Source organism: Bufo gargarizans, chromosome 6, assembly GCF_014858855.1.
Source record: "Bufo gargarizans isolate SCDJY-AF-19 chromosome 6, ASM1485885v1, whole genome shotgun sequence".
In the NCBI taxonomy this organism is placed as follows: domain Eukaryota; kingdom Metazoa; phylum Chordata; class Amphibia; order Anura; family Bufonidae; genus Bufo; species Bufo gargarizans.
In genome coordinates, this window is record NC_058085.1 from 31,814,680 (window position 1) to 31,829,265 (window position 14,586).

Sequence of the window (14,586 nt, forward strand, 5' to 3'; positions counted from 1 at the left end):
ATGAATTCCTGGAAGACTGCGGGCGCATTGCACAACCCAAAGGGCATAACCAAGGATTCATAATGACCGGTCCTGGTGTTAAACGCGGTCTTCCACTCATCGCCCGCCTTGATCCTTACCAGGTTATATGCCGCCCTCAGGTCGAGTTTGGTAAAGACCGTGGCCCCTTTGAGGCGATCGACCAGTTCGGAAATCAAGGGTATCGGGTAAGCGTTCTTGATCGTGATGCGATTGAGACCCCTGTAATCGATGCAAGGCCTCAACTCACCGCCCTTCTTTTTCACAAAGAAAAATCCAGCCCCTGCCGGGGACGAGGATTTGCGAATGTGTCCGCGTGAAAGCGCCTCCCTGACGTACTCCTCCATGGCCTCATTCTCCGCTACCGACAGTGGATAGACTTTGCCACGAGGAGGAACGACACCAGGTTGTAACTCTATGGCACAATCGTATGGGCGGTGCGGAGGTAGGGCAACCGCACGCACCTTATCGAATACATCCCGGTACTCCTCGTATTCAGGAGGCAACAGAGAGTCCGAGGAAGTACACAGCAACTTGACAGGCCCATGGATGCAACTAGCCCCACACTGCGGTGACCACGAGAGGATCTCGGCCGATCTCCAATCGAAAGTCGGATTATGCTTCTGGAGCCAGGGGTACCCCAAGACCACCGAGTAGTGTGGAGACGAAATAACCTGGAGACAGACCGACTCTCTGTGAACGGCACCAATGGCCATCCCCACTGGAAGGGTCTCCTGAGTCACGTGTGGCGGCAGAAGGGGTCTGCCGTCTATCGCCTCAAGAGCCAGTGGGGAACCTCGAGGCTGCAGAGGAATGGAATTGGCGGCAGCGAACACACTATCAATGAACAAACCACCAGCACCAGAGTCCACCAACGCCTGGGTCGTCACCGAGCCCCCGACCCAGGAGAGGACAAAAGTAATCAGTGGTTTGTCAACACGGGAAACCGGGGACGAGGAGACTCCACCCAAGATCTGCCCCCGACAGGATCTCAGGTGCGAGCGTTTCCCGGACGGTTCGGGCATGCCAACCGAAAATGCCCACCGAGACCACAGTACATGCATCGGCCCTCGCGTCTCCGGAGTACCCTCTCCCCCTCGGACAGGCGAGCAAACCCCAGCTGCATGGGTTCACCCCCAGACAAGTCATCCCCAGGAGGTGTGGGAGGAGAGGGAGGCACGGGTGGGACAGCAAACGTAGGCGCCAATCTGTTAGAAGACCTCCGCAGGCTCTCCTTAAAGGAAGGTCTCTCCCTGAGTCTGGTGTCAATCAAAATCAGGAAAGAAATAAGAGACTCGAGCTCCACTGGTAGGTCCTTAGCTGCAACCTCATCCTTCAAGGCATCCGAGAGACCATGAGAGAAAGCAGCGACCAGAGCCTCATTATTCCAGCCCACCTCTGCTGCCAGGGTACGAAACTCAATGGCGTATTCAGCTACGGATCGTGAACCCTGTCTGATGGACATAAGGAGCTTCGCGGCAGAGGCAGCACGAGCCGGCACATCGAATACCTTCCGAAGAGAAGCAACAAAACCGGAAAACTCGGCAACCACCGGATTGTTGTTCTCCCATAAAGGGCTGGCCCAGGCCAAGGCCTTGTCCGAGAGCAGCGAGATCAAGAAGCCCACCTTTGATCTCTCAGTAGGAAAGGCATGTGGCAGCAACTCGAAATAAATGCCCACCTGGTTAAGGAAACCTCGGCACTGAGTTGGCTCTCCCCCAAAGCGCTGTGGAAGGGGGGCAGAACCGGTCATACCCCGAAACACCGCAGGCGCAGCAACAGGTGTCGGGGTAGACTCTGGCGCAACAACCGGAGCGGCAGTAGGAGCGGGCCCAGGAGCGACAACCGACCCATCGGCAACGGAAGCTAAATGAGCCGTGCGTTCAAGCAGGGTTTGCAACGCCACAGCGAACCGACCCAACAGGTGATCCTGCTGATCAAGTCTGGCAACCAGCGTAGGTAGCGAGGATGGCCCTGTACCGTCAGAATTCATGGCTTGGTCCTAATGTCATGGAACCATGAACCAGACGTACAACAAGAGATAAGTGGAAATAAGAAGGCTTTATTGAAAATCAAGCTGTAAGGCAAAAGTCCAAACGGATGGCCAAACCGAAGCAGTGTCTTGCGAGGCCAGAGGTCAGGAACCAGAAGGGTAGTCAGACGAAGCCTGGATCGGGAACCAGCAGGGTAGTCAGATGAAGCCTGGATCAGGAACCAGCAGGGTAGTCAGACGAAGCCAGGATCAGGAACCAGAAGCAGCAGCAGTCTTAGAAGCATGTGAACACAGGAGGACCAAGCAAGGAACTGAAGCCACAGACCTCCTATATATATGAGCTAGGCATCCAGCTCCTCCCAGTGGGAAGGAGAAGCCGCAGGGTGGGAGGCTACAAGAAACCCAGAAACCAAGATGGCCACCAGCACATGTCAAACGAAGGAGAACAGCAAGAAGGTAAGACCATGACAGCGGGTCCCTGGTTTTGGTGATGCCCGACTTCAAAAGAGAGTTTATAGTACAGACTGATGCCTCCGAAGTAGTCCTCGGTGCTGTACTGTCTCAGGAAGTGAACGAGGAGGAGCATCCGGTTGTCTTCCTCAGCCGTAAGCTCACCCCAGCCGAGACCCGGTATAGTATAGCGGAGAGAGAGAGAGAGAGAGAGAGAGAGAGAGAGAGTGTGCCTGGCTATCAAGTGGGAACTAGAATCTCCCTGCTATTATTTATTGGGGAGAAAATTCCACCTGGTGACTGACCACTCCCCTCTAAAGTAGATGAGCCAGGCCAAGGACAGAAATGCCTTACAAAACTTTAAGTTTTCATTGGAACACAGGGCAGGCTGGTTACAGGGAAACGCAGATGCCCTGTCCCGGGTACAAACATGTCTGGCGTGTGTTCACCCCCTCAAGGTTGAACAAAGCAGGGGGGGGGGGGGATGTGACACAGTGAGAGGTTTGGTCTGGGAAAACAGGTATTTTCCTCCCAGCATGTGCTGCTGGGCTGATTTACATCCAAGTGAGGTCAAATACCGCACCAGATTTTAAGTGCTGGTCCGGGTTTTGGCAGCACCTGGCTGTCTTTAAATAGGCAGCTGGGCTCAGAAGCGAGGTCTCCATGTTGGGATCTGGGAGCCTTGTGTCTGGATGAAGGCTTGCTACCTGTTTGGCGCGAAAACAGGTTGGTGCTGCTATGCTCAAGGACTCTTTGAGGCAGAATTGCTGCATGGTGTGAATTACCACCAACACCGCAAGGTGACTTTTTGCTTGTTTATGACTGCTCGTTTTGTCACTTGCTTAAAGTGTGAATAAAACACTGAACTGTTTGATCCAAAGAACTTGTTGTTGCATCTATACTGTGTCCGCTAATCCTGTCTACCAGAGCGAAACCCCATACCACCTAGTTTTTAGATTCCTCCCAGGTTTTCTATCTAAAGTTAGGTCTGCAATTAATCTGAATCAAGAAATAGAAGTACCAGTATAAATAGATAATCCTGAAGACTCTCAAGAACAGTCTCTACATTTCTTGGACGTAAGAAGAGCGGTCCTCTTTTATATTGAAGCATGACAAAAATTCACAACGGACAAAAACCTCTTCCTCCAGTTTGCATCCCAGAATATGGGTAAAAATGCCTCAAAAGCTTCACTGTCCAGGTGGATTAAAAATGTCATCTCAGACGCATATCAACTGGATGGTCGGGATGCTCCTTTTCCTCTAAAAGCGCACTCTACACGCTCCACGTCAATCTCATGGGCAGAATTAGCACAAATTCCACTGGATTTAATTTGTAAAGCTGCCTCATGGTCCTCAGCTTCTATATTTGTAAAACACTACAGACTGAATGTCTCAGCACTAGAGGGGTCAGCCTTTGGCAAAAGAGTGATCGAGGAAGCAGTTGATGTATAACCCTCCCTTGATTTTTTTTTCTATTGCTACAGAACTCACATTGTGTGCTGCCGTAGGACATCCAGGAAGTAATAAAATTTACTCAACGAAATTTTCATTTCCTGGAGTCTATAGGCAGCACAACTTCCCTCCCAATAAATATATGTTATTGCTGCAGATAATACATGGTCTTGTCTTGTGTGCGAACCCTTTATAGGCACCAAAAGGGGATGGGCCAAAGTGATTGATTGTTTGCATATTTAATTAATATTGCTGATTAACATGTCTTCTGCTTTGAGTAGGGGGTCAATTGAGTTAACCCATTAGGAAATGAAAATTTAGGTGAGTAAATTTTATTACACTTCCTCACCTTCACAACAAGAAGCAGAAACTGTAGAAGCCAGTTCCGCTTGCTGGTTACACAATGGAACAGTTTATTCCACTGTCACCCCACCTGCCAAAACTTGTGTCGTCAATGTGGATATGTGGCGTACTTCTGCACCGCCACCAAAATTTAATTCTGCTATATGATATTCATACTTCTGAGTTGTTTAAGATTGTCTTGTTCTCTAAGTGACTGTAGCCTTTCCCCAGAGGATACTATGTTCCTAGATCCCATGAACCTCTGGGCAGACAGATTGGAACAGTGGTCAAAATATCACTTTTATCAAAATGAACGAGGCATGGATCCATGAGGATTTGCATATACCTGCCGCTGAGACCAATGAATACATTTAACCTCAATGACGACAACCCATCTGCCACTGCTACTGTCTGCCTGCCTCCCCTTGTGTTCCGTACGGCTGCTGCTGCCATCATGCCAGTGCCCCTATAGTTTCCCCCTAACACTGTGTGTGTGTGTGTGTGTAAACACCATCTGTCCCCTATAAGGGACAATTTGCATTATTATTAGCTACAACATAGTAACAACATGATACATGCCATGGTGCAGTGTTTGTTAATGCCGTCAACCATGTTTTTGCCCACATTGCTGTCATTGCGTTCAAGAACTTAGAGATGGGAGGGGAAATGCAAAAATTCATAAAAAAATGAACAAGAGGTAAAATCTTTTCCTAAAAATCTCCAGTATCCTCAGTGGAATTACAGTCTCTGGATAGAGGGCTCTTTTATCCTTTTTGATATGATGAACCTGAAGTTTGCTGCCACCACATGCAGAGATTCCTTTGGCGGGGAATCCAGATGTCAGAACCCCACCAATCAGATATTGATCGCCTATCCAGAGGCTAGTTCATCAGTTCAGATATCCCCCCAAAAAATAAACTTTAATATTAAAATGTAGTTTCCCCCAAAAATTAATGTGTTTAATCAAATACCACAAAGTCTGTTAGACACAGTGTAATTGTGCCCTCACCATTTATACACCAAATACCTACAAGCTCTCCTGCAACTCCATAGTTTCTGAGGCAACAGCTAAAGGATGTAGAAAAGTGGGCCTGAACACAAGGAAAGCAGATGTAAAAACAAATGTTTATTAATAATTGATAACGAGTTTGTTCATGTGAAATAGCGGATGCATATGGTGGATTTATGGTGGTTTCACCCCTGTGTGAATTTTCTCATGTGAAACAAGATTTGATTTATGAGTAAAACATTTCCCACATTCTGAACATAAAAATGGCTTCTCCCCCGTGTGAGTTATTTGATGCGCAATTAAAGACGATCTGAAAGCAAAACATTTTCCACATTCTGAGCATGAAAACGGCTTCTCCCCTGTGTGAACCCTCTGATGTGAAACTAGATCTGATTTCTGGATAAAACATTTCCCACATTCTGAACACGAAAATGGCTTCACCCCTGAGTGAATTTTCTGATGTCTAACAAGATCCGATTTCTGGATAAAACATTTCCCACATTCTGAACATGAAAATGGCTTCTCTCCTGTATGAGTTCTCTGATGTGTAACAAGATTTGATTTATGAGTAAAACATTCTCCACATTCTGAACATGAATAACGCTTCTCCCCTGTGCGAGTTCTTGGATGTTCACTTCTTTGTTTGCTTTGCTTAACAGTCTGTGATGAAGTAAAAGATCGGACCCATTGAAAAAGATGAGATGATAGATTGTTGCTATGTTGGGCTGAGGGTGTATATGCTGTATGCTCTGAAAATGTGTCCTCTGTGATACCACAATCATTTGCTGCAAAATCTGAAGATATCAGGTGTTCCTTTGAGCTTGTGGTACAGTCATCTGCCAAGAATAAAACTTACTGCATTATTTTCTAATAAAATAACCTTGAAAACCTAATTCCATTCTTCACTAACTAAAACAGAGGTGCCAAAACAGATCACAATCAAACAATAGACTTCAGAACAAGGACAAAAAGGTCATGATGTTAGATCACAAAGCTGTTCTCTTGTAGGTTTTTACTTTTTTTTTCGAAGCCAGAATTTATTTTCATAGGTTCATGTTTGTGTGTCCATCACCTCTCTTTTCTAGTGAAATGCTCAGTGGAGAATCATAAATTGACCTGTAAGTCAGTGCTATTAGGTGGTGTCTGTCTCACCTACTCCCTTACAGTTGCATACACTTCAGCACAGAGCAGGCAGAGAGTAGGAGTAGCATGGTCATGCACAAGGAAGTCATGGCTATGAGCTACCTCAGATTTACATTATAATTTTTGACAGATAAAATTTATAGTAAATATGTTTGGCCAGGATATATTTATTGACCGACAGGTAAGCTCTAGTGTTCAGTGGAAGACTTTAAATGTTTAACCTGCTCTGATGTTTGTTCTGCTATTAAAATGTGCTCAGAAGTTATATTAGAAAAATATATTGAAAAAAAAAAAAAACATATAAAAATATATATAATAAAATAACTATTTCAAATATTTTCTAAATATGTGATTTATGGAATTTGTGGATTTTCTAAGCTGTAATTTGTTGGTATACACTCAACTGTGACGTGGAGTCTAATGAATCCCCTGATCTTTGCCCTTCACTCCCGCAATGAGGGATGGACTTTGCTGCAGGAAGATCCACAGGTTGTGGTTACTAGAATAATCATGGATTCGTGACAGTAGTGTTGACTGGAAGGCAAGTCTGCAGTGGGGCCAAGGGCCATCATCAGGAGAAGAATCAGGATGCAACAGGCCAGAGAATTAAATGGAAACAAAATCAGAAATGTAGCCATGGGTCCAGGCCAGGAGAATTACATTGGGTAACAGGCAATCAAAAGGACACGGCAGGAGTGTGGTCACAAACATCTCCATGGACAGGATCAGGATTAACACACAGGAATAAGAATCAGGAAAACAATATACATTCAGCACCAGGTCTGACGTCATTTTCGGGCACTAGTTGCCTTGGCAACTGGATGCCGCTAAGAATTAGATGATCAAGATGGGATTAGAGAAGCATCAAAATGGCTAGGAAATGATGATGCTGCTGCTTGCCAGGACATGGTGCTGAAACTGGACAATGTGAATAACAGGCTACAAGAGACTTTGTCAATTGAAGAGATCCTCCTGTGGAAGCTGGTATGTGTTATCCTCTTTTAATCCGAATGGCTCTTGAGGAAACTCAGAGAAGACTTGGTTTCTGCATTCTTTCTTTCAAACAGCAGATACTGTAAGCTTACCTTCAGAGAACGGAGGATTTGAGAAAATTAGAGGACATGTTTGTCCTATTTCAGGGCCAAAAACCAAAGAGCCAATAAAGCTTAACTAGTCAGTATGATTACAGAAGTAGTGAAAGAATACTACAAGTTTGAAGGATTATTATTAGTGATGAGCGAAGTTTTAAAAAATGTGATTTGGCTGCTTCGCCAATGTCACGCTCTAGTGTGGGAGGGAAACCCCCACACTGAACATAGGAGGGAAAAGGAAATAAGGCCTGAGAACTAGAGAAGGAAGATGGACACCTCCTAGTGAAAACCCTAATCAAATCTCTGACTGACCACCAGTATGAACAGACCCCAGAGGTAGGTGAGTTCATACACAGGAATACCTAAAGTCCTATCTAACCCTAAAGGACCCTGGTACTAATGACAGGAATGAGACATACTGTTCCTCCAAAAGGAAGGATGAACGGGATTCTCCCTAAGACCTAATACAAAACAACTAAGAAATGCAACACACAGAAAAGCCAAAAGCCAAAATACAAAGGCAAAGGTAACACTTAACTTCAAAGAAGCTATGGCAGCACCAGAAACTCAGCCGAGATCCAAACACCAGCTATCCACAGGTCCAACTGAAGCTATAAACCGCAGAGCATTGTGGGAGAGACAACTACAAATAGGGAAAGTTAAATGACCACAATAGCAACACCTGGAGGTTAAGGATGTGGCCAGTACCAGGAACAACACAGACGCCTATTCATCCACAAGGTAAACATGTAAAATCAAACCACGTTTTGCCAGTTTCAAAGATCTCCTGCTACTCACTGTCGCAGGGACGTACGTATGTCTTGGAACGTCAGTGACAGCCGAACTTCGACAAGAGATTTGATTTGTAATTAAGTACTTCATAATGAATTGCATTGCATTGTAAGCAGCAGGCGCAATGATGTCGTGCCGCTCCCTGTCATTGAACCCCTTAGATGCTACAATGCTGATTGAGGCCTTTCAGGAATTAATCAGAGGTAAAAAAATAAAAATACACACCTCATTCATTTGATCGTGGAGAGGCCACCACGGCCATCTTTATGTGCCAAATCTCACTAATACTGACGTGATGATGTCACCACGTCATCACGCTGGGTAGACGCGGTAACCTCTGAGGTGAGTATGTATTTTTCTTTACCACCATTTCAGGAAAAATTGATTTGTTACCACAAAGTGTGAGGAAATTCGCCTTTGTGACAAATCAATTTTTTCCTGAAATGTGTCCACTTCATTAACGAATTTGCTCTAACACACACATTTTACAGCAGCAACTGCACCTCCAGCAGCTTGGCGAGGCGGGAGTTCAGCTTGCACACAAGCTTATTGCTGGTCAGGAATAGTTTTCCCGTGGCCACACATTCCATAACGGATGTCTCACAATGGAGTGGAGGAACAGTCCGAGTAGGAGAAGAAGCTAATGATGATAATGATGAGGAGAAGGCCACTGTACTGCTTGGAGATGCGGGCTGGCTGCTACAAAGACCAGGAGAAGGAGGACAGACATGTTTTAATTTGGAATGCTGGTCAGTTCTACAGTATTTTCCCACAGGATTCGGTGATGCCGCCTCATGTGCTACAATAGAGCCCCGATACCTATTTCATGTTTGGGCGCCAGTGGCCTGAAGATCTTGCACATGGCTGTGGTTTTCTGTACAGGCCTTGTGGAGAAAAAATGCCATTCAGGAGTTGCTCACACAGAGCTAGAGGCAGCCAAGCTTGGCTTAGGTCTGGGACATTTTGAGTCTGCACCTACACTATCAATGACAACACCAGTTCCTGAGCTGACCACAGTAGAAGTATATCTGGTCTTTCCAGCTTTTCCGGCCGTATGTTGCCTCGGCACCCCAGTCCTGCTCCCAGGTCCTGTGATGCAGTTGCATCTACTCCTTATATTGCTGAAATGTATGTTCAGTGACAAGGCTATAACGCACTGAGATGCCCAATTACAAACAGTAAATAGAAACTTGTTTCTTAAAAAATTCTATTATTGAGTGCTTGCAAGAATATCATAAAAATGTTTCCTGTTTTCTCATGTTTTTGCAGGAATCTGCTATGTAAAACTAGTTGCCAGAAGCTGAGCTAATGGTAGCCTGCCAGAAAATACACTCCTTCTCCCTGACTATACCCTTTAATATACCCCAAATATAACTCATATTCTCCTTAAATCTTCTCATACTGTTCCTTTTAACCTATTATCTCCATATAATATTCTTATACTATCCCTCCCTATATTCTTCATATACACTCTCTATCACCTATCCTCTCCCTATAATTTTCTTATACTGTCCCTATATTCTTCATATACTGTCCCTCCCTATCACCTATTCTCTCCCTATATTCTTCTTATACCTTCTCTATCACCTATCATCTCCCTATAATAATCTTATACTGTCCCTCCCTATAACATATTATCTCCCTATATTCTTCATATACACTCCCTATCACCTATCCTCTCCCTATAATTTTCTTATACTGTCCCTCCCTATCACCTATTCTCTCCCTATATTCTTCTTATACCTTCTCTATCACCTATAATCTCCCTATATTCTTTATATACTGTCCCACCCTATCACCCATCATCTCCCTATATTCTTTATATACTGTCCCGCCCTATCACCCATCATCTCCCTATAATCTTATGCTGTCCCTCCATATCTCCTATTCTCTCCCTATAATCTTCATATACTGTCCCACCCTATAACCTATTCTCTTCCTATATTCTTAATATACTGTCCCTCCCTATCACCTATCATCTCCCTATAATAATCTTATACTGTCCCTCCCTATAACATATTATCTCCCTATATTCTTCATATACACTCCCTATCACCTATCCTCTCCCTATAATTTTCTTATACTGTCCCTCCCTATCACCTATCATCTCTCTATAATCTTCTTATACTGTCCCCTCCCTTTCACCCAATAATCTTCGTATACTGTCCTTAGGTCAGTATATCAGTCTGCAGAGGTAGTGCCACCTGCCCCCCTGATTGGCTGATTCGGGATGTATGTTAGCCTGTGAGCCAATCAGGGTGAGCCCTCGCCTCCAGTTCCTCCTCGTGGTTTTCCCTGTCAATGTAGTATAATGAATATAATGACGCTGCAAACCATTTTTTACAATTTGTCCAAAACAAATCAGAAAAATTCTTAATGAACCCAGTTTGTTCAGAATCAATTTGCTCGTCTTCATTTTGGACACTTCTGCAGGACAATTTTACCTTCTTGGGTGTAAACTTTGACAGTATGCTGGAGGCCGAAAAGACAGTCTGGGGATAGCAAACTGGGTCAGTTCCAGCCACGGTTTCAGTCTGCCTCCCCAGAAGTCCATGGGGTCAGGGAACAGGGTATGTGCTGGAGAAAGTGCACGTTTATTAAAAAATGAGACACTTAACAGACAGCTGGCCAGAAAACCTACTGCACCACATTTGGAGAACTACAGGACACATTTGACAGCTGGCCAGAAGTATTACTGGCTAATGAATAAAATTTTGGTGAAGACTTGGAACTATGCCACATCTGGAGAACGATGAGACAGCTGGAAAAGAGTATTAATGCCACAGAAAATAAAATTTGGGTGAATGCATGGAACGATGCCACATCTGGAGAATGATGAGACAGCTGGCAAATAGTATTAATTCCACAGAAAATAAAATTTGGGTGAATGCATGGAACTACCCCACATTTAGCGAACAACAAGACATTTTACGGACACCTGGCCAGAAGTATTACTGCCTAATGAAACAAAATTAGGTGAAGGACCTGCCCCATATTTAAAAATGGACAGTCAGGGAGCCTGCCTGCTGAATGACATTTTAGTGAAGATGCAGAAGTGCGCCTCATTTCCAGAGCCACAAGATACGTTTTACGGACAGCTGACCAGATTGCATGCCTACTGTTATGTACTTACCTGACGGCATCAACCGACTGGTTAGACTTTGGGCTAAACCTAAGGGCGTTTTCCTGGCAGTTCCCTGGTATTTACTCTTTAACCCATATACTGGGATCTGGACTTTGCTGCAGGGGAACCACCAGATCGCTATCTCCTGAAGTGGTTCCGGTGTAGTTGACAGGTGGCCCATGGGGATCAGACACAGCAGTGCGTAGCACCAAGGTAACATGCAAACTCGAAGTCAGTAATGGAGTGAGGTCAGGGTAGGCAGAGTTCATGCTAATCTGTGAAACAGCTCAAATGTCAGGCAGCAGCAATCAACTGCGGGTCAGGTCAGGTGGCAGAGACAGAATCTGGGAATCAGGCAAAAGTTGGTACACAGGCAAACAGTTACAGTGAATCTTCAAAGGAACTAACAAGCTAGACTATTGGTCAGGCACCTCTCCCTAGTGAAAGGAGCCTCAAGCAGCCAAAGATGACCAGCCATAGGCTGGGGAGAATTAGGGTGTGTATGCTTTCCCTTTAAGAGCCAGTGAGCATGGGTGCCCTACAGACCTGATGGAGAGGCATGGCAGACAGAGTGGAGACAATAGCATGCAGAGGAACAGAGGATCCCTGGCCTGGGCCTGCTCCAGGAAGGCAGAGGAAGAGCAGCAGGTACAGACCACCCGAACTGATGCATGCTCTGAAGTGGAGCGTCACTCGTAGCCGCCCAGGGGTGAGAGACAGTGACAGTTCATTTTGTAGCCGAATTTTTGTGAAATTCATAATGAATATGTTTAGAATAGATTCACTCATTTCTAAATTACTTGTTGTTTTTTATAGAGTTAGGGTTTATACATACAATGGTCACCCGTCCCAGCACCCATTAATATTTTACCCTCTTTATTTAGTGGTTACTACTCACCTGGGCGGTTATCAGTAGGAATGTCCTCTATACTCTGCTCATCACCCCTCACATGTGTCTCTGTAACATATATGATGTTCAGATCTTCACCAGGATTCACAACCTGAGAAACAAATATTGTAAAAGTCATCAGACGGTTGGAAAAGTCATGTGGAAGGTTTTTTTATGACCAGAGAAGACAACCAAAAATGATCGGACAACAGGAGTTATCTGACCCAAATATCTGCAGTTCTCCTGTATAAATCCAGCCTGTTGGTTCCTTATTCTGAACAGCAGTCTCCATAAGCAGAAAATTGTGAGAAGCTCCAGACATGTCATGTCTATGGTCAGCTGTAATCCTGCCATCTCCACCTTTCTCATTATACGAGGAGTAAATATATAATACTGGTGGATAAAACAAGACTGAACACAAGCTCTTCACAGCCTTCTACAGATCATAGGGAACATTTCAAGAGGACTCAATCCATCTACCTGATCATCCTGTGGGACATTGTGATGTTCTTCTGAACCATCCTGTGGAAGAAGAGGACTGGGACATCTCTCCGGTGTTCTTGTCTCTTCCTTAACTGTAGGAAACACATCCAGTGACTGAATTCATTCCTTACATACAGATAATGAGAATGAGAGGACGTATGGATTTAGTCATGTCTATTACCTGGTGATGTGAGGGGCCGGTCGTCCTCCATCTTAACATCCTTATTTCCATCTACCATATCATCCTGTTGGACATTGTCAAGTTCTTCTGAACCATCCTGTGGAAGAAGAGGACTGGGACATCTCTCCGGTGTTCTTATCTCTTCCTTAACTGTTGGAAACACATCCAGTGACGGAGTTCATTCCTTACATACAGATAATAAGAGGACATGTGTATTTAGTCAGGTCTATTACCTGGTGATATGAGGGCCTGGTGATCCTCCATCATAATGTCCTTGTACAGATCTTTGTGCCCTTCTAAATACTCCCACTCCTCCATGGAGAAATAGATGGTGACATCCTGACACCTTATAGGAACCTGACAACACAATAATACAGTCACCACCCAGATCCCTTCATAGTGTTCCTGTATAATGTCCCAGCATTCCCAGCAGTGTCACCTCTCCAGTCAGCAGCTCAATCATCTTGTTGGTGATCTCTAGGATCTTCTCTCTATTGATTTCCTCATGTATCAGGGGGTGAGGTGGAGGCCCCATGATTAGGCCCAGGGTTCTTCCCCGTCCTTCAGACACAGGGGCCTGACAGCGCTCACTAGAGGTCTTCTTCACTACTGTGTAGTCCTGGTTATGGAGAGACACAGTAATACATATCACTCCATACATCTCCAGAGTCCCTCACCTCTCCAGTCATGTCCATCTGTTAGTAACATAGATAAGATGATGTAATGTGACATCATCAGAATCGCTCACCTCTCCAGTAAGACGGAAGAGGATCTCTAGGGTGAGATTTATTATACTCTCCGCCATCTTGTCCCTGTCCCTATCCATCCTTGACGGGTCAGTCAGGAGAAGGATCTTATATAGAAGATATCCACTGGGCAGATCCTATATTGTAGAAACCTGAATGGAGAGAAGATGAGAAGATGTAAAATCCTACAAAATCCCACGTCAGAGGCCCTCTTTTATTTGAATTCAAGTCTGATCTAATTTCTCCACTTCCTCTGCAAATTTTAGTTTAGTAAAAAAAAAAAAAAAAAAAGTTGGAGTTAACTGATAGGTCCTTTAAAGGGGCTGTCCGGGTTCAGAACTGAAGTGGACATACCCATAATTTCACCCAGGCAGCACGCCCTGACATCAGCATCGGAGAAGTTCATGCTCCGATGCTCTCCCTTGTCCTGTGCAGGATTGTGCAGGGCAAGGGCTCTTTTATTTACTATAACACACTGCCGGGCGGAGGCTTCCACCCAGCAGTGCGCTCAGTGATGTCACTGGCGCTGATGGGCAGGCTTTAGCGCTGCCCTAGCCATTTTACAGGCTAGGGCAGCGCTAAAGCCCACCCATCAGTGCCGGTGACGTCACCGGTCTCACTGCTGGGCCTCCGCCTGGCAGCCTGAAGGACAGCCCGGTACGTCACCGGAACTCCACAAAATGCATTTGCCCAAAGGAGAGCATTGGAGCATGAACTGCTCTGATGCTCTTGTCAGGGGGGCTGCCTGGGTGAAATTCTGGGTATGTCTGGGTTCAGCTCATACCCCGGACAACCCCTTTAAAGGATGTTGTGCCTCTTCCAATTGCAGCATATTTGTCTCGAAAGGATCTACCACACAAGTTCTCTTCCTCT

The 14,586-nt window shown here is 45.2% G+C and overlaps 1 protein-coding gene and 1 long non-coding RNA gene across 2 annotated transcripts; both read right to left on the minus strand.

Annotated features, from left to right (window-relative positions):
- Positions 1-5,377: 5,377 nt before the first annotated feature.
- LOC122941680 (oocyte zinc finger protein XlCOF6.1-like) lies at positions 5,378-13,252 on the minus strand. Its single transcript, XM_044299102.1, has 5 exons — positions 13,201-13,252; positions 12,968-13,117; positions 12,784-12,878; positions 12,313-12,415; positions 5,378-6,100 (listed from the first exon to the last, which is right to left on the minus strand). Exons 1-5 carry the CDS (start codon positions 13,232-13,234, stop codon positions 5,439-5,441), a joined length of 1,044 nt encoding a protein of 347 aa, XP_044155037.1. The 5' UTR covers positions 13,235-13,252; the 3' UTR covers positions 5,378-5,438.
- A 35-nt stretch (positions 13,253-13,287) lies between these two features.
- Positions 13,288-13,765, minus strand: LOC122941711. Its single transcript, XR_006390503.1, has 3 exons — positions 13,716-13,765; positions 13,407-13,586; positions 13,288-13,324 (listed from the first exon to the last, which is right to left on the minus strand). It is a non-coding gene; the product is annotated as an uncharacterized LOC122941711 (long non-coding RNA).
- Positions 13,766-14,586: the final 821 nt, after the last annotated feature.